General features: G+C 42.6%; 1 protein-coding gene across 6 annotated transcripts in view; it reads left to right on the plus strand.

The window, feature by feature from the left end:
- LOC119394114 (uncharacterized) overlaps nucleotides 1-24,590 on the plus strand; it is a 46,932-nt gene that overhangs the window by 10,496 nt on the left and 11,846 nt on the right. For 3 of the 6 annotated variants that reach the window (XR_007416071.1, XM_049415642.1, XM_049415643.1), the window contains exons 8-20: nucleotides 455-616; nucleotides 2,989-3,142; nucleotides 9,700-9,787; nucleotides 12,117-12,206; nucleotides 13,939-14,089; nucleotides 14,713-14,794; nucleotides 15,395-16,540; nucleotides 17,405-17,617; nucleotides 18,397-18,552; nucleotides 20,560-20,662; nucleotides 21,223-21,354; nucleotides 21,462-21,548; nucleotides 22,953-23,051. Coding sequence is in view for 5 of the 6 variants with exons in the window: in XM_049415642.1 (XP_049271599.1) it covers nucleotides 455-616; nucleotides 2,989-3,142; nucleotides 9,700-9,787; nucleotides 12,117-12,206; nucleotides 13,939-14,089; nucleotides 14,713-14,794; nucleotides 15,395-16,540; nucleotides 17,405-17,617; nucleotides 18,397-18,552; nucleotides 20,560-20,662; nucleotides 21,223-21,354; nucleotides 21,462-21,548; nucleotides 22,953-23,051 (2,663 nt within the window). In the remaining variant the exon portion in view is untranslated. Of the gene's footprint in view, nucleotides 1-454; nucleotides 617-2,988; nucleotides 3,143-9,699; nucleotides 9,788-12,116; nucleotides 12,207-13,938; nucleotides 14,090-14,712; nucleotides 14,795-15,394; nucleotides 16,541-17,404; nucleotides 17,618-18,396; nucleotides 18,553-20,559; nucleotides 20,663-21,222; nucleotides 21,355-21,461; nucleotides 21,549-22,952; nucleotides 23,052-24,126; nucleotides 24,183-24,590 lie in introns of those variants that run through there. The other 3 variants (XM_049415646.1, XM_049415645.1, XM_049415644.1) reach the window with 3 other exon arrangements.

Consider the following 24,590-nt stretch of genomic DNA (forward strand, 5'->3'; position numbering starts at 1 on the left):
TAATGAGGTGAAGCATATTGAAAATTTGAAAGGGTCATTTTAATCGGACGTTGACTGTGTCTTGGCAAAGTTCGACCATAACGGAGCTTGAAAGCCAGCTTTGCCGCAATACTAGAGTGTAATGAGGTGAAGCATATTGAAAATTGGAAGTGGTCACTTTTAATTGGACGTTGACTGTATTTATTTTTGGGAAGTTCGAATAGTTCGAATAGTAAAATTCCAGTGCGAATCGAATCGAATAGGAAACCCTATGCGAAAAATATTCGAAATTTCGAATATTCGCACACCCCTCGTAAAAACTGATATATTTAGATTTGGGTGCGTGTTAAAAAAGCCTACATGGTTGGAATTAATCTGTAGTCCTGGACTACTCATAATCATATCGTGGTATTAGCATATAATACCTCAGAATTAAATTTCTTTCTTTCCATCCCCTTCCTTCTTTCTCGTCTAGAGCATCTGTCAGGAGAACACTATGGAGGCAGAGCTGGGCAAGTTCTGCAAGACGCACGGCTACAGTGCACTCATCATCCTCACCATAGCTGTTGATGAGAAAAGCAATTCGGTACAGAGGCAGCTAGCAGTCTTCTCTCCAGACATTGTGCTCAAGCAGCAGGTAATCCGCCTTGGCCTGGCTACCGCGTAACATATCGTAGCGGATAACATTCAATACTAGAAACGCGTATACAAGTGTTATTGTGAGCATGGTCTCGCGAACTGGGTCAGGATGTCAATTCATACATATGTACAGTCAAAGACCAATTTTTCGGGCATGCCCAATAATTCAGATGGTTTTGAGACACTACCATGCACCTTATAGAGCCAGTGTATGAGGATGTCTGAAACTTAAGGAGCTGAAACCTTTAGTCGCCTGATTTTTCAGACATTGCACTGCGATTGCGGGTCCTAAACAGTATTATTCGAAGTCACCATTGCCGCTATGTTATCTTGCAGCCTTGAACCAGCGCTGTCATGCTTTGGTCTGGTTGCAGCCATAGCAGTTCCCAAAAGTCAGCTTCGCTGTACTGCATAGGTCTTATGTGGTCAACCATGCATTGCGGTGAAGCTTATCGAAATTGAAAAGTGGGAATAATATGTCTTTAATTATATATAAGGTTGTAAAATTATACAAGATGGTAAAACGTTACTCTTCATTGAAGTTTGTTACCTTGAAAGTAGTTCAGACTGTTCTGCAGCAGCCTCCCTAGCCTGGTACCGTACCAAGAGCTTACACACTGTTTCCTCTTTAAAGGAAAGGGAGAAACAATCTTATGGGTTACTGAAAAATGAAACTATACAATTCATTTATTTTGTTGCTTGCTTGCTTGATGTGTAACCCTTGAAGCTGTTGGAGCTGCTGTTACTGCCGCAATTGCTATTAGTACAGCCACAACAGGTTGCCATTTGGTTCACTCGAGCTGGCTTTTGATGCATTAAGACCTTTGCCACCGTTCACAAAAAAGGCATGTAGGATGTCATTACAGCTTTTTCTTCTTGAAGCTATGTCGTCCCCACTGTAGAGAAAAGGTGAACATGAAGATGATGGTTTAGAGTGAACGCATGCTTATATTACGGAGTTGTAGATTTAGCATCTTATACCGGTGTCACGTGGATGTTTTTTTATATGATGAGGGCTGATCTGGATGGAATTTATTGATCATAATGAGCAGTTGTCTCTGTTACATGGTCCAAAGTAATCCAAATCGAGTTTGATGCAGATGTCTGTCAAATTGTGATCTGGGAGCCAGATCGTGATCGTTGTGCTCTCGACTGGAACTGATTGCAATTGAAGGTGATTGTGTAGCAGCAATGACTCAGATTGAGCCTCATCCAGATCATCCCCGATCAGGATCAAAAACTTGGAGGACGCTTGAGCTTTGTCTTTAAAGTAGAACGCGATAGCGTAATCGGATCCTGTTTGCATTGCCTTCTCAATCGCTAGCGTGGGTTCGCTTCTCGGTGGACGCCTAAACTGTGCCGCAATGAAAGGAACGTCTCTGCGCCTGTAAATCAGCCCTTTCAAACTATTCTAGAAGGCCTACTGCAAATACAGTTGCGAAGTGCCCACTACGACATAATTCTTCCTTTTGTTAGTTGGCGAGGTTCCCGCTACGGGTCTGTGAGGCAACACGTGCGCCTGCACACGTTATTGATGCTGTTGCTGATAATGATAATTAATTATGCCTGTGTGCTTTGTAATTGGCGGGCCTTGAAACCAACCACTCATTGTGCAATTCACACGTTTTGACGCCTGGTGTGATTCTACGCATCTGCCACAAATGTGTTAATAACATTCCTTGGACTACATAACATTCGTATAATGTTTTTTTTTTCCGAAGCATCTTTGAGCATGGGTGAGGCTCTGTGGTAGAACAGCTGCTTGCCACGTAGCAGTCCTAGGTTCGATTCTCGCTTGAACCGAAGATTTATTTCTTTATTTGCATCTATCTCGAATTTTTGCTCACGGACATTGCTGATTTTTTGCTCACAACCAATGACACCGACACCAGAATTTCTGTGAAACGAGCTCTTTAACGCTATTGCGTTAAAAATGCCTCTGCGACACTAGTGTTAGTGTAGTGCAGAGATTATTAACCAGCTTAGCATCCCAAACACTGCTCGTGTTCTATTGTAAATAAAGTTTGTTTCCTTTGTACTCTCAGCAGTTAGTGTACACTAAGTTTTGCATTATGCTGAGACCCCACGTCAAAAACTCCCTATTCTAGAAGACTAGTTCGTGCTCCACAGTGTTTGTACAATATTAGCATTAGCGTTTTGTCACATGTCAGCGCTAACGCAAGCGTTTTACACTATGCTAAAGCTCTCTCTTTGTGAAAATAAGCTGTACATTATGATGTGTTTCATTTTAAATGCTCGTTACTGATTTCACACTTCATTGATCCTGGTTCTATTGAGCTTCGCAGCTGCATCTCACATGAAAGGATGCCTGCTTGAATTAATGGCATATTACCTTTATGCATGTTTCAGTTGACGTCGACACTATTGGCTGTGGGAGACCCATCTCTGGATCTCCAGGTTTCGCACATGTCTACAGACCACCTCATCACGTTTGTCCAAGGCAACACGCAAGCTTCGAGAAAAGTCATTCTTCCGGTTGTGAGAAAGTTCCTCAACACCCTTGGTGAGCCACAGCTCTGCACTTGTCCCACAACATACGGCAAACCTTAGTTCACGATGGAGGAACACCCAAGCTGCACCCATAGCATGTAGAGTGGTTGATTGGATAGATGCTCATGACTACCGCTTCGATGGTATATGTGCAGAAACTGCATGGCACAATGTTTGGTTTCACATTGATAGCTGTTCTTTGGCACTTCACTCGCTTTTCTGTCATGGCTGCATGTTGTCGCTACCATCGTGGTGATGCTATTAGCATGTTGCTGTGAGTACAATGAAATTGGACGTGTTCAAATTTTTTAAAGGGAAGCACAGTAGTAGTTTGTTTTGAACGTGATACTTTTCGCTTGCAGCCTAGTGCTCTGGCCAAGTGTGCCTCAGCAACGTTGTTGAAATGTAGCTTTGGAAACTGTGTTGACTGACGGGGCACCCACCTCGTGTGCTGTGGTGAACAAGGCACTTGTGCACTAACACTGAAGGATGAACAGATTTAGAAACATTTGTACGATTGAGTGAAACACATATTCCAAAAAAGCTAAAGAATTTGCACAAAGGGCCATGATTCTGTACATGTGCAAATAGTAGTAATTCAGAAGGGCAGGTTTAGGGTAAGCTTGCTTATATGTAACACGTAGTCTCTTGTGCAAGTGTTACTATGTGAAATGTTTATACTGTGAGCAGCAGTATGCTCGCTGGTGATGTCAGTGTGTTTCGCCCTCTGCCCATTTGCTGTACGTTGTTTGTTACTAAGTGGCACGTTTCTAACAAATCTGCAAAACGCCCACCTCCACACACACACACACAGGATGCATCCATCTGCACCCTGTGTAAACATGAGAATAAATCGCAAGCTCTGTCCACAAAAAATCGGTGACTACTGCCTTCTGTGACCCTCGTGGTTTGAAAAAGGGTGCCTGAGGGATGCTGTTATCACAGAAATAAGCGAACATATTTGGCTGGCAGCTATGTAGGTATGTTTTGTGCCAACTTATACATTCGTGTACCAACTCTGTGCTTAATTAAGAAGCTTTACTTTTGCGCAAACATTGATTTTCCTACTCGTGTACACGCAAAATGCAGAAATACTTCTATCAGACAACCACTCAACTGATGTGGAGCAAAAAAGCAAAAAACTTGCATTTGAGTGATTAAACTAACCTCTGGTGACGCTAGGAAGCAGGATGTTTGTTTAGGGCTTGAAATTTTTATGAACATTGCTATAAATTGGCAAGTTAAGAAAATTGATGCACGAAATCCACAAATCCCTAGCTCCTGGCAAAAGACCAGTACCGCAGTTCCATAAGCTACTTCTACTAGAGCATCTAAGGTGGACAAACTTGATGTATGAAGAAGCGTACGGTGGGGGGCTAGTTGGTAAGACATGGAAAACATAGAACATAGTTAGTAAGACATGGAAGACATGGAAAACATAAAACTGCGCCTACATACAGGACACAAGCGCTGGTCCTGTGCTGGCCCCGTCCACTTCTTTCTTCTTGTGTCCTGTATGTAGACGCAGTTTTATGTTTTTTGATGTATTACATCTAGAGAGGTAATACTACAATGTTTACGAAGGTTTTTTGTAAAAATCGCACAAATTAGGCTGATTCATATATCTCAGCAGACATTATTTTTGCTCATTCTTTGATGCATCATTAGGTGCAAGTCAGAAAACTTGGATGCCGTTATTTCTGAGCAGCAGAGTTGAAAGTCATGTGGACGAGCTTCTTTTTCAAAATCTTCAATTTCACACAGTTTTTGTTTTAATGATAGCCTAAGTGAAAACAGTCTGCTTCTTATACTAACTATGTTTGAATTTATTCTCTTAATTTCACCAAATGTTGACGAAATCGGGCAGTGGTTGCTGATAAAAAGAATTTCTCCGATCCCTCACATTTAGACTGGAGTTCACTAGCCAAAGCTGCCTCTTGATAGGCGTAGATTTACCCAGTTGAGAGTTCCCGTTTCCAAAGTTTGTGGTGTTTTGTGGGCCTACGTGTGCACCTGTGCACAATTCCCAACTCGTGACAGTGCCTTTCGTCAGTAAACACAGCATGCCAATGAGAGACTAGTGGCACTGAGCATGTGAGTTATACTACATGCATGGCTGGTTGATGTTCTTTTCTTTTATCTAACAAACTGGCAACTTGCATGTGACAGTTGGACCCCTGTGTTTTCTTTTTGTCAAACAAAAACTACATGCATGGCTGGTTGATGTTCTTTTCGTTTATCTAACAAACTTGCAACTTGCATGTGACAGTTGGACCCCTGTGTTTTCTTTACGTCAAACAAGGAAAAAAGAAAATGTCTTGCTCTGTTTCACAGTGTCATCTCCACGATTACCAAGACCATTACTGTCAAGTCTCTTCTCCGTTTGTCTCCCACAGCACCGCCCGTTCAGTTCTTTGTGTACTGTTCCACGAGGCAGACAAATGGCTTTGATAAAGGTTTCTCCGGCATTAGTTAGTAACACTATTCAGCTGCGAAGCTATTCGCAAAAATTATGTCGTACGGGGGTTAGAATTGGCTTTAGAACAAAGTTCACTCCATTGAGCATGACCACATCGTGTTTTATGGTCTGGGAAATGAATGACTTTTTCAGGGCTTATGTTAGCTGCAAGATCGGTAACGGGAGTCGAGGCAGTTCTTCCATCCGAACAATTTGTGATACAGCTGGGACGTAAGCATCATGGTTGCAGTTTGGATAGCACGAACGTGATATGGCGCAATACCAAAAACAAGAGAAAGAAATGTTGGCAAAAGTAATGTCAGTGTTAAGAGACAAAGAGGCATTTATAGAAAGCATAGAAGATGCTACTCGAATGAGCCCAGTGTCTCTTATGTTTCAGAGAACCATACTGACACTGCACATCAACATTTCATGCAAAATAAAGCAGAAATTAACCTCTTACTTGTCATGTTTTTATTTGCTTTGCACAGCCTCATTTGCTTGCGTTGGTGTACACACTTCTAAAGTGCACGTTAGAGTGGCACTTGCCCTCAAAGAGGGAAGTCTGTAATGTGGGCTGTAATATAAAATATATAAAGAGCAAAGTAGCACATTTGATTGCAGAGTTTAATGCAGGTGCCCAACTCTAATGCACCCTCTTGCTAATGTGCACCGAATTTTCATAATTCACGAAATTATAAATGCAATAGCTTTGTTTGTTCATTCACAAGTTTTTCATGATAGAAGAGGTAGTATAATGGCAATTTTATCATACTTCAAGTTTCTTGCACACTAGCTGCAGTGCACACTAGCTGCTAGTAGGTGGGAAAGTATTTGCTCCTCAACAGCTCAGGGTCATGTGACATGAGCAGAAATGTCGCATATGAAATCTTACCACTGCCTTACGATTTGAATGAAAGGCAAGGTTCTGGTGCTGCGTAAGTATTGCTATTTTGCAAGTGTCGTTGGTTGGCCTGTGTCACTGGGGAGGGCCGGTAACCTACGTCGTGCTCTTTTGAAGCTCTCGATATTTTTCCATCATAACTAATGCTACAGCCAGGGTCAACAGCTACGTGCTGCTTTACTAGTGATGTGATATGTGACGTTTCTTTTAAGATAAAATGAACCCGAGCTGTTGAGGTGCAAATATACTGTCCCGGATTGGGCATGCTTCATTGTTGATGTTTGAAGGCCGGTTTACCTCTGTCAACAATCCAGAGCATCCACTCTTCAGATCTGTCTGTGGCATTTTGCACACTGCATTTCTTGAACACATTGCTGAACTCGAGGAACTTCACAAGCAGGGCCAGAACTACCATCTGTCCCACGGCTGCCGCAATCTCTAGACAATATTCTAGGAATTCTGCTGCTAGTGACAATATCTTGTTACTAGTGTAGTTTTGGTTTAATACTGGAAACATGAACCTTGCACTTCTAAGTACATTTTTCCGATTAAAAATTGCGCGTTATATTTGAGTAAAAACCTAGCAGAATGATGCTAATCAACGTTGACAAGAGACAAGAAAGTAGAGTGCCCATGTCTCGCATCCTGCAAAAAATTAATTGCACGTGCGTTTTGGGGTGAGTAAAAAAAATGCCTCCACTCTGTTTTTAACAAATTTTCCAAAAACAAAAAAAAAGGGGTCTGCCTTTAATGCGATGGCCATACTTTCCTGTAGGGTTTTACTTATCTGCTAGTATTCAGAATATGACAGCTCGTTTGCAGTCTTGTCAATCATATATTGCGAACATCTGCATGAGTGTGCAGCCTCTAGGGTCACTCTTGTGCTACCCTTCTTCAAATTCTGTACCCAAGACGAAAAAAAAAAAAAAAAGTGCACACCGTCTTGTATCAAGAACAGACACATGATCTGACCAGACAGAGGTATTGTGAATAACTGCATGCTGCTGCAAGTTGTTCAAATCTTTCGTAAGACAGCCATTATTTTTTCTCATTGGTGCTGCACCCAGCTGCCCAACGACTGTAGATTGGAGTATGGGCATGTACTGTTGTATGGCTAAGCAGCAGCAGGGGTTAAGCTAAAGGTAACTGAAATACTGTGCTGTTAGTTACTCATATACAGTCGAACCCGGGTATATCGAACTCGCCAAAAAACGTTTATTAGTTCGATATATGGCATAATTCGATATAGGCCCGCTATAGGATTTAATGACACAAAGGCACATACAAATAATAAAAGTACTTTATTAATATGGTGGCTTACTTGCGTGCCCAACTTTGGAACAAAATAGTCCTGGATTTTCTTCTGTTTCAACAACTTCGCTGCCTGCGACAGCACGCACGCCTCCACGTCCAACGAGTCGGAGCAGCCTTGTATATTCAAGCAATAGCGCCGGACCAATGCAAGTGCACTAATCACTTCGGAGGATGTAGGCAACGGGCCATCGTCAATTTCCTTATTGCTGTCGCTTTGGCTCGTGGTCGGCACGACGTCTGCAACGTAGTCCTCATCTTGTAGCTCGCCCATGATGGCGACATCATCGTCCGCACTGACGAACTCGTCGAATGTCGATCCGTATGCGGTGGCGACGCCGGACTTCTTCTCACCGCGCTCGACTCGATTTGTGATTTCGAGTTTCGTGGCGAACGGCAAATTCTGCCTCTTTGCAAAGGCCATGACGACAGCGCGCCAAGAAAGTACACAGAGTGCCAACAGACAACACCACCAGCACGGACCACGCTGAACTCGTGGATAAGACAAATAAGAGGCAGCAGCAGGCCCGCAAGCATAAAGAAAAAAAAAAACGGCGCTCACTTGTACCGCCTCCGCGCCTCGGAGAAAGCGCGACGGCCTCTGATTGGCTGTAAGCGCTGCGAGCAGGCCAGGATCATTTTTTGCAGGGGGGTGTTCGGCCGTGCGCAGCCGGGTCTAAACCACTTTTTCTAGGGTGGCGCCGGCAGTTTTCCCCGCTACCGCGAGGGAAAGCCAACTTGCTGGGGCACTTTTGAGGCACATGGAGTTTGATATATCGGTTGTCGTTGCTTTTTTCGTTCGATGTAACAGTAACTTTTGCTATATATTCTCAATGTAAATTTACCGTGTTTAGAAATTGTTCGATATACGTTATAATTTGATATAAACGGGTTCGATATAGTCGGGCTCGACTGTATTACTAGGCTAGGTGGCCAAACATTTGTGGAGTATATTAACTTGTGTTCACTGGCACTTATGCTGGCAGGCCAAGAAGTACCAGGCATCATGACAGTAACACTGTGAGGGTTATTTTCTACGGGCAAGTGTGACTGGAAATGGAAAATAATTTTGAGATTGTTGTGCATCTTGGAATAATGGTACTTCTGCCTGGTATGGAGTGAAAAGCTCACTGAAACTGCAGCTGACAATACTGTTTGTTGTTATAGCCTGCTGTCATTCCTTCTAGACAAATATCAAATGCTGCTGGGTACAAAAATTTCTTGCCTGTCTAAGCATGCAGGCCAGCATTTTACAATCAGTTGCAATACAGGCATACACATAAAGAGACCAAGAAATAGAAGGCAACCTTGCTGTTGTACTCTCAGCTATTGTTAGAGGTGAGATTTCTACATAAATACCATACTGTTATGAAAATTTGCACTCTATAATGAAATGAGGTGATAGAGAAAGCTTTTTTCTGAATAATAAAACATTAAATAACATTGTCTGATTCTGAAAAGCTGAATAACTGCATGAAAGCATTGATGAGCACTCATTAAGGTCATAATGAGTGTACATGTTAGTGTGATTACCACAGATGTCACAAAATGACTGCTTGGACATCATAAGTACAGTCTGGGTACTGAATGGCAGTGAAATTGTGCGTTGTTTTACGCTTTTCTTTTGTCTCTCATTTTTTGCCTCTTTTATTGCCATTGTACATAAGAAAACATTTGGTATGCTTTTCATATGGCCACAAGATGGCAAAGTAAACATAAGCATAATTACCCTGGGATGCTATTACCATTGGACAACTGCACTTTCACTAACTAGTGGGGGAAATACATAATTGAGGAGCATTTCGTGCAAATCTGCTCAATTTGAAAATAAGCAATTCATTATTTTATAAAGTTTGCTGCTATACACTGCATCTTTGTTATCGTTGCTTTCACACAGATGATAACATTCTGCCCAAGATGAATGAGCATTGCCCCCAGACAAATGGAACTCTCAGTGTGAACAATCAACCTTGTGCACCAACAACGTAAGTCAAGTGTAACAACTGTGGTTTCGCAATGTGTGCGCTACATCTACAATATTCATTGTGGCTTCCCATTCGGATATCACTTGATATTACATGACACAGTGCACTGTTATATGCAGACGCATGTGAATAGTGTTTTGAAACAACGCTTTTGAAGAGTGTTTTGAAGCAGCGTACTTGTGATGTGCATTTGAACCTGACATTTAAATATCTACAACGTAGCTCTCCAATTGTACGTTCACTCTCACGAAAAGCTTATATGTTCTGCTTAGTTCCCAAGACACCGTGGCCTCTTGAATGAAAACTTTGGGTGTTCCCTTTCATATGGGAGCCTGCATAGTGTCGTGGTAGCATTATTGCCTAGTTACGGTATGCAGTGTTAGCTTTCAAGATTCACAAACATGCAGCAGTTTCACAAAATTCACTCGAGAAAAGTTGCTCGTCTCCACCAAGTGGAGGGTAAAGGACACTACTGCCCCATTGAATGAATGTCGCTTCTTGGCAATCTCTACAATGAGCAGTTGTTAGAGACAGCCTTTTAACTAACGTACCTTGCAGTAGATATAAAATAGCAACTTGTGAATCACCCAGGATCGTTACTGAAGTGTGATCCTTTCAGTATTGGGCAGCACCATCTCTCATGTTGTCGAGGCAGTGGAAGTCTGTATCTTATATCATTGTCTGGATGATCAAGCAAAGACGAGGTTCAAGCGGCACGGCCAATGACTCTGAGTGTGCGACCAGGCAGTGTTCTAAAATGTACAGTGAAGCACAGATTATGGCTTTGAAGTCGAGAGGCTTCATGCGGTGTGTATAGCATTTATTTGCTGTTAGGAGCTTTTGTTGTTGGTTGGTCTCGTAACTCCCATTTTCTTTAAATCGTTGCTGACCGCTGGTAGGTGGCAGCATGGTAAACTGTCGTTAGTTCCTCACGATATGTGCGTCTGAAACATGAGCTTTAGTGTGGTTTCTTGTGTGTAGGTGTGCAGTGAATTTTACCTTTTTATTCCAGGACATGCGCTCATACCACAAAGTAGTAAGCATGGCCCAGTGCTGCATCGCTTACAAGTTTGAAAATTCGTGAAATAAAAGTGTTGTGCTACATATACTGGTACTTTATGCTGTGTTGTGGTTGATAAGGATGTGGCATGCTGTGGTTGGACCCACCACAAACATCTGATAACCAAGAACCTTCTTGGGCTGTTCACAATATGAGTGGCGACAGAGGTTTGCTTAACACTTTCATTGAAGAGGCTGGGTAATATCGAAATAAAAAGGGGAATTAAAAGGAAAAGCTGATGAATAAGCAAACTAATATTCATTTAATCAACTTTTAATGCAGCAGGAAAGTATGTCATAAGTTCATAATGCCAACAATATTATTGATGAGCGTTATTTTTTTCAAAATTTTTCTTAGAATAACAGATAGATGAGCTAGTTGGTAGGTATTCATGTTAAAAAGACAGGCCTTGCAAACACAGAAACAAGAGGGAAGTTGCAGCATTTGTGGTGTCTTGACTTCCTTCTTGTGTCCATGTTTGCATGCCCTGTCTTTCTAACATCAACATTTTTCACATTGTGCTGATACCTGGGCGCTTGAAGGTTACTGTCGACATAGCCAAAACTGTTCGTACTAAAGGTGTCTGGGATGACTTCTGAAGAAAAAAATGTAGCGCAAAGCAACACAGGATGTGTTGCTTTGCGTCTGGGATGAGATTTAGGATTTGTCTATTTAGAATACAGACCGAGGAATAAAGTTGCAACTTAATGATAAGATCAAGTGTTTGACCTTGATGATAATAAGACCGCATTTAAAAAAAAGTTTTGAGGTGGTATTCTAAGCTGGGAACATGATGGTGGCACTTATATTACTTACGTGAAGACCAGGAGCCATCAGTTGCCACAAGGATTAAAAGCCCCGTGCGCATGTGAAGAAGTAACAGCCAACCTTTGGACATTTAAATGGGTCTAAAAAAAAAATTGGCAACTTCTTTTTTAGTTGAAAGGAAGCACTGGAATCGTGGATCTTCTAGTTTCCCTATGGTGCTATGATTGTTGTTCCTTTTGGATCGTGCAAATTTTAGGCAAGAATATTTTTCGAAATCCGCGGCAACTTGCATAGCTCAAGTTGTCTCGTAGCGCCTGTTGATAGCAAATCTGTCATGGATCAAAGAGAAAAAGTTATGAAATGGTGGTTATATCTAGGAATCGCCATCCGTGTTTTAGAGAGTAAATAGAAATACACCAGCCCTAGTTCTTTGCTATTTGTTCAGGGTACAAGTCTCATTTAGTGAACCTGTTTGTTTGCTATCTTTTAATGTCATTTCAGTGCAAGCAGTCCTGAGGACACGGCATTACGGGACCCCCCTTTCTCGCCTTCGGATTCTTCAAATAGCATGTCTGAAACTGCAAAAGATGGGTAATAATGTCATTCCTGTGCGTCCATTTCTTGTTAGCTTGGCTTAAAAATCTTTCCTTTTGTTCTCTCCATTCCTGTTGTACCACCAGACAAAAATTTAACAAGTACGCCTGGAGCAAGATTTATTTATTTTCTCCTTGATTAATACAGCGTGGTGGTTCTTGAATCATTAACTGGAGAATGTGAGCCTCCTGCTGGATTATGTTTTACTTATGCTCCTAGGCAAATTCTTGCAGATGTTGTTTGCTGTTTACTGAAGCTGCATTGAGGTTATGTAATGTACAGTTCTACATTGAAATTCGTATTTGCAGGCGTGGCTTGTGTTAGCTTGCACTAAAATGAATAAAAGCCTTCAGTGTAGGTAATTGTGCCACTTCGTAATTGTTCTTCTCTGCTCACTGTAATGTCATAGATTATGGCAACATAGCTGATGTAACGTAAGTTCTCATCCTGACAACTATAGTAATAAAGAAAAAAATATAAGGTTATTCGTGACGTCGCAGTTGCCATTTGTGTGGTGGTTTTTATGTCACTTGTAGTGCAAAGCTGAGGTAAGCAAGCTTGGTGTCTTTTAACATTGAATTTGCTTTCAAGCAGTGTGTGCAGTACTTGCGATGCGTATTTGCAGCTGACGTTAAACTATAACATAACATGGTGTGCTTGAAAAGTTTCTCTGCATTCGTAACAAGGTTTTGGTGTTTCCATTCAATGCCTTTTTAAGGGTATAATAATGTTTCAGTTGAGTCAACCCAAATTTCAGCTAAAGATAAATGTGGAGAAGTAAGTGAAGTGCTAAGAAATAAGAAGTTAAGAAACCATGTTAAGGCGCCCTCTAACACTTTTTGAGCACGGTCAGAAAAAGCCACCATTCGATAGTCGAGGCTTCTGAGAACATGTTAGCCAAACATTACAGCGTAGCACGCGGCTTGGAATTCAGTTAATTTTCAGTCATCTAGAAATTGCTCACTCTTCTCGCAACAAATGATGCCATAATCAAAAATGACCGCATTATAAATGCAAAATCCACGGCCATTGGCTCACTTGAGCATCGTGAGCTACATAGTTATGTACCGCGGCTGCCACGAGATGTCGTGACGTGCCCACGCTGCACTCTATAGTGCTAGAATTACACACAGTACGTATATAATTACACCAGCACGCTCGTGATCACACTAGAAGTAAGCCGCGCGTTCAAAGAAAAAGTAAAGAAATATCTCAAGGTCATAACCCGCACTGGAGAACGGACGTAGCTTCTTGCCCCCTTGTCACCCACGCCGCCTGCTTAACTTTCAGCGCGCTCGCCGGTACAAAAGGAGAGAGAAAGCGCTCAAAGCGTGCGACAAATCCCTGTAACTCCGCTTGTACTTGACGTACATATTCTAAAAAGTTTTCTGACAGTTGATTCGTGAGGCAATAAACTCTTTTAAGGAAGCCACTCGACGATTACACTCAAACCTCGTTATAACGAACACGGATATAACGAAATATCGGTTATAACGAAGTAAGTGAAAGATAGTTTTGCAATACATACAGTGTTAGGAATATACTTTTATAACGAATTTTCGGATATAACGAAGTTATATTCTTGTAAGATGTAACTTCGTTATAATGAGGTTTGAGTGTACTTGTAAAAGCGTTGCAGGGCCCCTTTAATGCTGCCTTCTTACTTGAGTCATTCACAGGTTGTAATGCATCGTGCAAATGTCTTGGTTTAGCAGCTGACGATCAGCAGGGTTTCTTGCAGAGGCACAGAAAAGGTGAACGATGAAAGCTTCAGTGCAGCGGTTGAGGCCGATGTACCTAGTCAAGCCGCCTTCCTCTACCGAGCCCAGACGGTGGACTTCCCTGACAGCCCACACCTGAGGTCTGCGCAGAGGAAAACTGTGAGCACTGTCCCCACTTTCATCCCCCCAAAATTATTTTATTTACTTCGAAGTTTTTTTGTTTTTTTTATTCAGGTGATTGGCTTTAAATGAGACTGTTCAAATTAGTCTGGGCAATTTATTCCCAGGACCTCAGAATGCACAGAATTTCATCCAGTTATTGTGCACAGTGTAAAAACTGGTGACATTTTGGCAAAAATTCAGATTTTGTTGGAAGTTTAGGTTCCGGACCGGGACGGTTTAACGTGAGTCATAAAAATTTTATAGTGTGTCAAAAACAGCTGTGAGCTCTCTCTCACAAAGTACAGTCTACCTTTTTCGTCTGTAATTCATACCACTATAATTGGGAGAGGTCCTGAATGTAAAAGAAATATCTATACATATATGACGAGTGTTGGATGCATACTGGCAACTGAAGATATTGGTTGTTTTAATATCGCTATTATTTGGTCTTCAATAAAAATTAAGTATAATTCTGATAAACCAGGTAGTCACCGAATCATAATGGCAGTATAAATTTTCAACAATGAATCTTTTGCATTTGTCATGGAAATTATCCATATTTTTAGCGAACACCTGACATTATTTCAATACGCTTTTGCTAATTAATTTTTTTTATCTAGGGTTCCACCTGTGGTGAAGATGAAACAGATGATGAAGTTTTGTCTAGAGGAGACCACACGTCAATTTCTGATGCTCGAAGAGGTATTCACAATTTATTTTGTATATCACTGTTGTCGCCCATGTCAAGCTGTCAGAGCTGTACCTTTATCGCAAGGATCCAGAAATTTTCAATATGCATTGTAGGAAACTATATTTTCATTCATATTTCACAACTTGGGTTATTGAAACCTACAGTTCATGTTATGGTGTCACATGTTTTCAGAGATGAATATAAAACAAAATTAGTGTCCACAGCATTGGTATTTAAACGGAGCAACCGTATTTAACATAGCTGAGTATTACTTTGTTATATCTGAGACAGGGGGTGTAGCCAGGGGGGGGGTTCAACCCCCCCCTCCGAAAATTTTCACTTTTGCTTGCGTATATATACACGCTCACATACAAACACACGCACGAACATACATAAAGTATGGTTGAACCCCCCCCCCCCCCCCGAAAAAAATTTCTGGCTACGCCCCTGATCTGTCACACGTGTATTTGCTTGTATTTCTTGAGATAATATGTTATGTTCAAATGATTGACAACACTTGTGTTTTGAGTGATCAGGTTATTGCAGTACATGATGTTTATTATTGCACCAGCATTGCGACTAATCTTCTTAAATGCTTTGTGATGACACAGCATTTTCCTGTTCCTCAACACCAGCCCATGTAAGCAACCTTGAGTTGAGCCAGCCTTTGAGCCTGGCTTCGGAGTTGGAAGAATACTATGAGGACAGCCTCCTGAGCGGGAGACTGGCCGTTCCGAATTTAGAAAAGTCACCCGTGTCGGCTCCCCTTGCAAGTTGCTCATCCAGTCCTGAGTTTGAGGCCGACAATGAAGCTGAGCCTGTGTCGATACACAGCTTAGGTTTTTCGTCGCACGACGACGACTCCTATGCCCTGGTCAGACACTCGACGCCCAACGCGAGCAAGACTTCGCTAGACCCTGCAGCCGAGCAGTATTCAGACGACGTGGCTCGCATTAATCTACACAACCTGCCTCCTCCCTTGGAGAACGGCAACTCTTTTCTTTTCGAGGAGAAGGCTTCCGGGGAATTGCCGGACGAAGACCTTGTCGCCAAGATTAGGAGTTGCTTCGACGAGGCGAAAATCAAAGATGGCTACGTTCTGAGCGGCCGGCTACAGGACTTACTGACCCCGAAGGAAGTGGACGAGATCGTCAACAACTATGTGTCGTACTCCAGCTTCATAGACGACAACATCTTAGAGGCTGTTGTGGAAATGGCGGGAGGGAGCCTGAGGAACGGCAGCGGTTGTCAGAGTCGAGAGAAGAAAGTGATTGTGCCAAACTTGGAGCCGTTTGCGGACGACTCGAGCGACATTGTAGTTGTTGCTTACGAGGAGGACAGTAGCTTTAGCCTCCGCAGCAACGGCAACAAGACGGCGAGCCTTGAAAAGAAGAGTCTAGCTCACCGCGGGGGTGGCGACACCCATGACAATCCGGCGGCCGAGACCTTCCACTCCTTGAAGAGGATAGACGTTGAGGAGTTTGTCCTGAAAAAGCTGGATATGCTTCCCGGTACTGGAACCGCAAACAGATTCGTGGCTGACTCGTCTCGTAGTTTGTCATCACTGCCCGCTGACCTCTCTCGGGAGGACGAAGAGGTCAAGGTGAACGCTGCCCGCTCAGATCCAGAACTGCCAGTCATGGCCCTTCCAGAACAACCCTTGAACGGCAGCGCTGCTGTTGCTACTGCTGTGGACTCTCTACCCGAGTTTGTTTCTGAAGAAACGCAGCAGGAAGATGACTACAGTGCCCCAGCAGGTTTGTGGGTCACCGTTTTACGTCGGCCGTCACTAACACGCTTTTCTTTGCCATGCAGCTACTAACACCCTTACTTTTTCTCCGCTCCCACTAGTTTGTGTGCAGCTGTCCAGTTTGCAGCGTCCGGTCGTCCTGAAATTGAGGCTGGTGTTTACCGCTTATGTGCTGCTTTTGGGTGCTATGCATGCTTCTCAAGGATGTGTTTGTTGAGGTCCTTGCTGCTGCAATCCCTTGAGTTCATTTGTGGCTCTGGATACATTGTTAGATTTCATACGGAGTAGACCTAAGTGCAACAATTCGTGATCAGGGTAATGTTGTTTATGTGTTCTACAGTGACTTACATTTTATTTTAACCTTAAGTTAAAAAGTCATGCTTACTGCTTTGTTTCCATTTACATTGTTCAGCGTGGTTGCATTTGCCCGTTTGCATCATTCAATGAAATGCGTCAGTATGCCTGATTTGTCCTGATCTCTTAATTTCATAAACCCAGTAATTTACTAGTCTATGTGTCTGTAGCTACTGACTCCTCATATGGTGAAGTAAGTACACAGTGGTGGTGGTTTATTTCTGTTCTGAAAAGATCAGGGAAGCTGAGATGCCAATTATTTTGTTGAAAGATATAAACAAAAAAAAGTGTGACCTTGGTACAAAAATTGCAACAAAAGCAGAGTAACAATAATAGATGCACAACATAATTTTGTAAAAAAGTGTCATTTATCCTACGACCTTGCTTACTGTCGCTGTTCCCCCGTCTTTGTTTCATTTCTTGTCCTTTTCATTGTTTTTCTGAACTGCACGTTGTGGCGTGCCTTCTTTACCATTGTGCCTCACTTCACAACAGTGTACATCGTTCGGCCTTGCAGAGAGACCCTCCAGCCTGAGTGGTGCTAACAGGAGCAGGCGCAAGATTAAAGTGAACCCAGACATCCTTCGTGCCCAGATCGGTCTTGACGATGACCAGAAGAGCCTCTCGTCGATGAGCAACAAGAGTGACGGAGATGTCTTCTCACCTGCGGACGACCTGGCAACGCCAGATATCGAGACTCCTGATGAACTGGGTGACTCAGTACTGGGAAGTGAGTGCAGCTTGTGTGGATTGAGAGAAAACTGAGAAGGTCTGGCAGGCTGTATACAGATAGGCCTTAATTTAGCATGAGGTCACAGGTTTAACTCCCAGCCACAGCTACTGCATTTAACGAGATGAAATGTAGAACTTTGTGTACATAGATTTATGTGTATGTTAAACGAGAGGAGGTGATCATGGCCAGTCCAGATCCTTTGGAATGCTGCTTTAGGATGTTAAACTCCATGATTTAGTTAAAGAGATAAATTTTTATGGAGCTGGAAAGCACTGTAGCTGGAGTTGTTTGTAATTAGACTAGTTAGTTAGATCAGTGCATAGATTAGTCTTTGTGTGTGTAAATCAAAATGTGTTGGAATTGACAATAATGAGAAAGACTTTAAAATTCTGCTTATGGTCTAGAGTTGCTCCACCATATGATAATATCCCTTTTTTATGGACATTTAGTGCAGTGGCTGAGTGAGTATAAGGTTGTTACTCACTCAGTGCATGAAAACAAGAGGAGACAGACGTGGAAGTACAGCTATGACTGGCATTTCGTTACTGTTTTAGCATCTACTTTATAATATACAAAAGGGACAGCTTTGTCACTTTAACAGGAGAACTAGCGAAAGGTTCACCAATGCAATCATTCTTGTCTTGTTCTACTTTGAAAACATCCAATACCTCACTAATTAACGTCTCTCTGTTCTCGTGGTACCATTACCTCGTTTTTGTTTTCCTGCCTTTGGTGCATGCACTGCTTTATGTGCCAATGTTTTCTGCCCCGAACAGGAGATGACTCGACCCTGAGTGACTCAATTCCTGAGATGTCTGCTCGAGAAGAGTACGCAGAGGAGAGAAGCTGGAAGACTTGCAACGTGGGTGGTGTCGAGCGCAAGATTGACATGAGGGTGATTGAGCCCTACAAGAAGGTGCTATCGCATGGAGGTATGCATGTGCCTCGTGCTATGAAGATGTGTACTGCGTATCTGTCACATTCTAATACACTATAACCTCGTTATAATGAAGTCACATCTGACACGAAAATAACTTCGTTATATCCGAAAATTCGTTATAAACGCACATTCACAACATTGTGTCTGTGACAAGACTGTTCTTCATTTACTTCGTTATAACCGATAATTTGTTATATCCGTGTTCGTTATACCGAGGTTTGAGTGTAGTGGAGCCAGCAGTGTGCTTTAGGAGTGCAGAAACAATTTGTTCCTGCTGCCTCTAGGGTGGGAAATAGCCAGGAAACCACTTCCCTCTTAGATGCAGATTCTTATAGTCAGGGGTGTAGCCAGAAATTTTGTTCAGAGGGGAGGGGGGGGGGTCCGACCACATTTCTTGTATGTTTGTGCATGTGTTTCTATGTGTGCATGTAGATACATATACACATGCAATAGTCAACAATACAGTCAAATGCGGATATATCGAACTCGAAGGGGATCGCGAATTAGTTTGATATATGAAAAATTCGATATAAAAAAACACAGGCCTCGAGACCTTACCAGTGGCGGATGATCACCTACAATCGGCGCATTCAAGAATGACAACTAACACGATGCAACAGAATGTTTTATTTGCGTGAAAAAAAAATCTCTTATCTTGGCCTGCTTCTTCGTCTTCAAAATGAAGTTGAAGATGCTGGCCTCGATCTTATCGAGGCTGTCCAGGTGTGACAGCCCGGTTCCCTCCATGTCGTCGCAACAACGGCAAATCAAGCCGAACGCTGCCGCCACCTCAGGGGTGCGTGTGTAGCCGCCGCCTCGTCCGGACGATCTTCGTCGCCACTTGAGCTGTCGGCCTGGGCGTCCTGGGTCCCTGCGACCGCAGCTACAATGTCCTCGTCAGCGAGGCTCGCAACAGCCTGAACATTGCAGTCCGCTTCCACGAAATCGTCCGCAGATACTTCAGGTGGAACGGCAGCCAGGAAGAGGGACAACAACTTGCGAAACATGTCTATGCGCTCTTCGTCGCCATCTTCACCGGTTTCCGCAAGTTCCGCCGTCATGAAGCCTGCCTTCCGGAAGTAGTTGGCCACTGTGTTCTTGCGCTTCTTGACGCGGGCCATTGCTACACGAGAAGTCGAGCATTCCAGCAGTCCGCAGCGCAGTTTGCCAGCACACATGCAAAAGAGGAATGCGGTGGTGTGTGACAACTCACAGAAGTGAACTCCACCAACAAAGCGCTCGCGATCAGTCGCGATGGCGGCGATGGCTATCCGGGCTACATGCAAGGGCAGCAGCGATGTACGAAAGGCGCGAGCTGTGGTTGGCTGATAAAAACTCACAAAACAGCAACAACAACAACAACAAAAAAAAAAGACGAAAAGAGGAGGCTGCCGGGTCCTTCGTTCCTGCTCTAAAAAAAAAAAGAAAAGGCGAAAGGAGGAGGCCGCTGGCTCCTTCATTCGTGCTCTCCGAGCCGACCGTAATGCGGAGAAAGCATGAGAAAGAGAGAGAGAGAGAAAAAAAAAAGCCATTCCGCAAGTTGGAGAACGCGCCCAACAGGAGTACAGTCCGAGCCCTCTTGCCCTCACGTTTTTCGAGCGTTTCGGGTGTCGGAGGATGCGCGGTGTCGCGAAGGGGGCGAAGGTCGCGGTGTGCAGCGAGTGCCGAAGCACACCTTCCAGCTTGCGCGGTGTTTGATATATCTGATGGCGGGTAAAAAATACCGCTCGATATAAACATGCGAATTTCCATACTTTTACAAAGGATTTTCAAAGGGATAATTTACAAGTTCGATATAGCCGAAAATTCGATATAGGTGGGTTCGATATATCCGTGTTCGACTGTATTTTTGGGAGGGAGAGGTTTGAGCCCCCCTAGTGCTTGCTTAGCAAAGGTGCACATATGGATATGCTTGTGCTGGTATGTTTTATTTGCACAGTCCAGCCACATTCAATGGCCGCTTGTAGTAACATGCACTGTGTTTCGTTGTTTTTCTCAGGCTACTTTGGGGAGGATCATCAAGCCATCATTGTGTTCAGCGCATGTCACCTGCCTGATCGGTGCCGGAGAGACTACGACTATGTCATGGATAATCTGTTCCTGTGAGTTGTCATAAAGCCTTCCTTGATTAATTTTTTTTAATTGCTAAGCTCTTTTCTGGAACATTCGTATGGCTTTCCTTGTAGCTTCGTGGTACTGTTAGTGAATCAGTCTTTCCCTTTCACCTAACGGGCACCCACCGAACATGAGCACGAAGTTGCTGCCTTTTGAAGTTGCCAATATGTTTGATGGACGTAATCTGCTACCTTTTAAATTTACACTCTTGGAAGTTCCAAGTGCTTTGCTTGACTGCTACACAAAAGATGCAAGATGTGGTTGGCTTGACATTTGGAGCTGCCTTTGGTGGCTCCTATTGAATTTTCACACGTTGCACTTTCATGCTTTAAATTTTCAAGCTTTATTGATATGTTAAGAACAAACCACAGTGGTGTAACAGCATGCAAGCCATGGCACTTAAGGCAACATAGTGCTTTGTAGTGCAAAACTGAGCTGCCCTGTCTTTTTGTCGCAAATATAAATTTCCTCCTCACATCATTGGGCCCCTATGTCACTGGTCCTGAATGCCATCATCAAATTGCCTATTGCAACAACTCTGTTTCAGATACGTGTTGTCTACGTTAGACCAACTCGTGGTTGAGAGCTACGTCCTGATATACCTTCATGGAGCCACTGAGCGCAGCAAGATGCCCAGCTTTGGCTGGCTCAAGCGCTGCTACCAAATGATTGACAGAAGGCAAGCACCTATCTTCTTTCTATTGTTTTGAGTTGAAGTTCAAGGCACTTATTTTTGTAGTAATTACACTGTGTTGACAACAAACTAAGAATCTTCATTCCTTGCAGGTTGCGGAAAAACTTGAAGGGGCTTTATCTTGTGCATCCCACATTCTGGCTAAAGACTATCGTCATTATGACCAGGCCTTTTATCAGGTTAGCCCTGGCATTGATCTTTCACAAATGTCTTACTGACCTGGCACACTCATATTATTTTGCACGAATTGCGTTTTTTTTTTTACTTTTTTAAAGACATACAATAATTTGTGAAAATTGCTTATGACAGACAATATAAGTGTAGTTAGCAAAACTTCAGTAATTGAACCCTTGTTAATTGCAAAAATTGTATCATTCGAACTTGTCCTCTGGCCTCGGCAAGCATATGTATTACTTAATAGTAGGCTTGTGCGAATATTCGAGCACTTCGAATATTAGAACGAATAATACAGTATTCGAATTCGCTTCGATTCGAATTTAAATTATTGAAAATTTCGAAGTATTCGAAAGGAACGAATAGGTGTATATTAATCCGCTCGTAACCCCCCTGTAAAGGTGGTTTCACTGCAGTGCAGGGGTGCTATACCGTGAATACACCTTTCCAGAAAAAATCCGCGCTGTCCGTTTGTAATCTCCTGTAAAGGTGGTTTCACTGGAGTGGGGGGGTGCTATACCGTGAATACACCTTTCCAGGAAAAATCCGCACTGCCGCGAAGCCCCACTTCAAGGTTAAATGAACATATTACTCTCACATCGATTCATCATTTTTTTAAGTTTAAAAACTTGTACCCAGCTTGTATGCTCCAAGTGTAGTAAATTTTAAAACGTAACATACTTTAGAGGTTATCACTTGCATTCTACCGAAAGCCAAATCCTGCTACTATTCAAAGTTGCTTCCACTTCCTTTGAACCAAAAGGAATGACATTTGCACATGCCGTGTCACAACTGAAAAAAAAAAAACGTTGTGCAGGTTGGTTGGGTCATGACAAATATGCTCGTTTTTCTTTATAATGTGTGATATATACTATTCGAATTCAATTCGAAATTATTCGACCAAAATCACTATTCGCTTCGAATTCGCTTCGAACCTAAAATTTACTATTCGCACAAGCCTACTTAATAGCATCAAACACTGTTTAATTCAGATACATTTTTCTCCACCAGGGTTAATTTCAATGATAGTGCGCCCAGGACTGTAGCTTACGTAGCTACAATCCTCGATGCTGTAGCTCATGGGTTCATAAGACTTATGCATTTGGGAATGAATGCCGTGAAAGACACTCGGTTTTGAGTTACCCTCAAAGCGTGTGACAAAATACATTGGCATTCCAGTTGGTGTGTAGATTGTTCACGACTAAAGACATAAGCATTGCGAATATCTGCGCTGTAAGCACTCTCACATTGTGACGAAAAGGCTGCATGTGTACAAAACAAGTAGGCCAGACAGCTGCTCATATCAATGAAATATGATTTTCATTAGAGAGAGAGAGAGATTGTTTTAGAGTGTTAGCAGTCGCTTGGCTGGAGTGCTGCAACACGTCATTTTTCACACTTTCTTTCAGCTCAAAGTTTAGCAGGAAACTGCGTTTTGTATATAGCCTCGAAGAGTTGTCATGGGTGGTACCACTAGACCACGTGTGCATACCTGACAAAGTGAAGCAGTAAGTGAGACAGTGTCACGTAGCTTGGGCTTGCGCATGCCATTTTTGTATTAACTGCATGACACCCTGTGTGCAGTATAGTTGCATTACAACTTCACTACTGATCATCACTCCTAATCTCGATACTTGCCTTTGCTTAGTGTAAAAAGACCTTCTGCAGTCCAAAACTCAGCCTCTTCTAATGGAGATATGGTTGCCACCTTTGTCCCGAAGTAAAATAAAACGAGTAGTGCTAGATGGGCTTCTTGGGCAGCTTTTTGATATGCTGGGCTGTAGTCATTAGTGCAAGTTGCTAAAGACTTGGATAAAAAGAAAAAAAAAGCTTCAGTAGAGGCAGCTTTTGTATTGATTGAACGTTGACTCGTGTTATGATTAATTGCTTAATAATGTACAAAAGCTTGAGGATATATATGCAAAAACATATGTATCTGAAATGTACCATGCTGGTTGCCAACATGGTACACTTCACTACACTACAGGTTATGGAGTAACTGTTAGACTTTAAACAGGGCTATAGTCAAGGTCTTGGAAATTTATTTCATTTGGCTTGCTTTACCTCTAATGCCGTTCACAGATGTACTTGTGATGTAGTGTCTGATACTTTCTCTTACAAAACACAAAATATAAAAAAGAATGGGGAGCGATGAGGCATAAGGAGGCGGAATTCGTGGCCAGCACTACCAAAAAAGCCAAACTGCATCATTTGAAAACTGACTGATGTGATGGCAACCACATGCTTAAGCATGATTCACTGTTATGACATGTCATCATGCACATTCATCTTGCCCTCTTAAATTTTTTATTCAGTTTGTGTAATTAACTTCTGTGTTTTTGATTCTGCTAAAATTTGTGTCCTAACCTTTCAAAGTGATTAGTGTTCTATCATCTGCATGCAGTAAATATTTATGTATTGACCTTTGTAGTGCTGCTCATGTTCATCTTGAGGTGTAACAACATGCGTTCAGCAGTCAATTGCCAATAGGCAAGACGATAGCCATCAGCTTTTGCTTGACCAGTGCTATTTCTGTTTATTGTCGAGACTAACTGCATTGTTTTTGTCCCTAACCCTCAAAAGATTCGATGCTGAGCGCGCCCTTGAAGGATAGGAGAGCTTCACTCCTCTTCTTGGAGGTAATTAATGCTTTTGCTTCTACTGGCCTAACCTAAAATGCTTTTGTGCTCGTTGTGCCATGACTCAATGTCTTGTTGGTCTATGTTAGTGTCTATAACGTGTTACTAGCTCTCCAGTTACATTCATGTGCATGACTTAATGGTTATTTGTAGAGTGACTAACTAAATGGAGCAGCTTATAAGGAGATCTTACCATGGGGTCTACTTTTTGTGAACGTTATCAGCAGCTGCTTCAGTCCTAAAAATGGGAACAATAAGCCTAATCAGTCTAAATGTTAGCAGTGTCTTGTGATTAGCTTTAAGGGTCATTCTGAAAGAATTAGTACCCCAGTCCATGGCAGAACATTCAGGTTGTGCAAGGATTTTGCCAAGTCAAATCTGCCTGAGGAATACAATATGTTCGTTCCA

The sequence above is a fragment of the Rhipicephalus sanguineus genome, chromosome 5, assembly GCF_013339695.2.
Source record: "Rhipicephalus sanguineus isolate Rsan-2018 chromosome 5, BIME_Rsan_1.4, whole genome shotgun sequence".
Classification (NCBI taxonomy): Eukaryota; Metazoa; Arthropoda; class Arachnida; order Ixodida; family Ixodidae; genus Rhipicephalus; species Rhipicephalus sanguineus.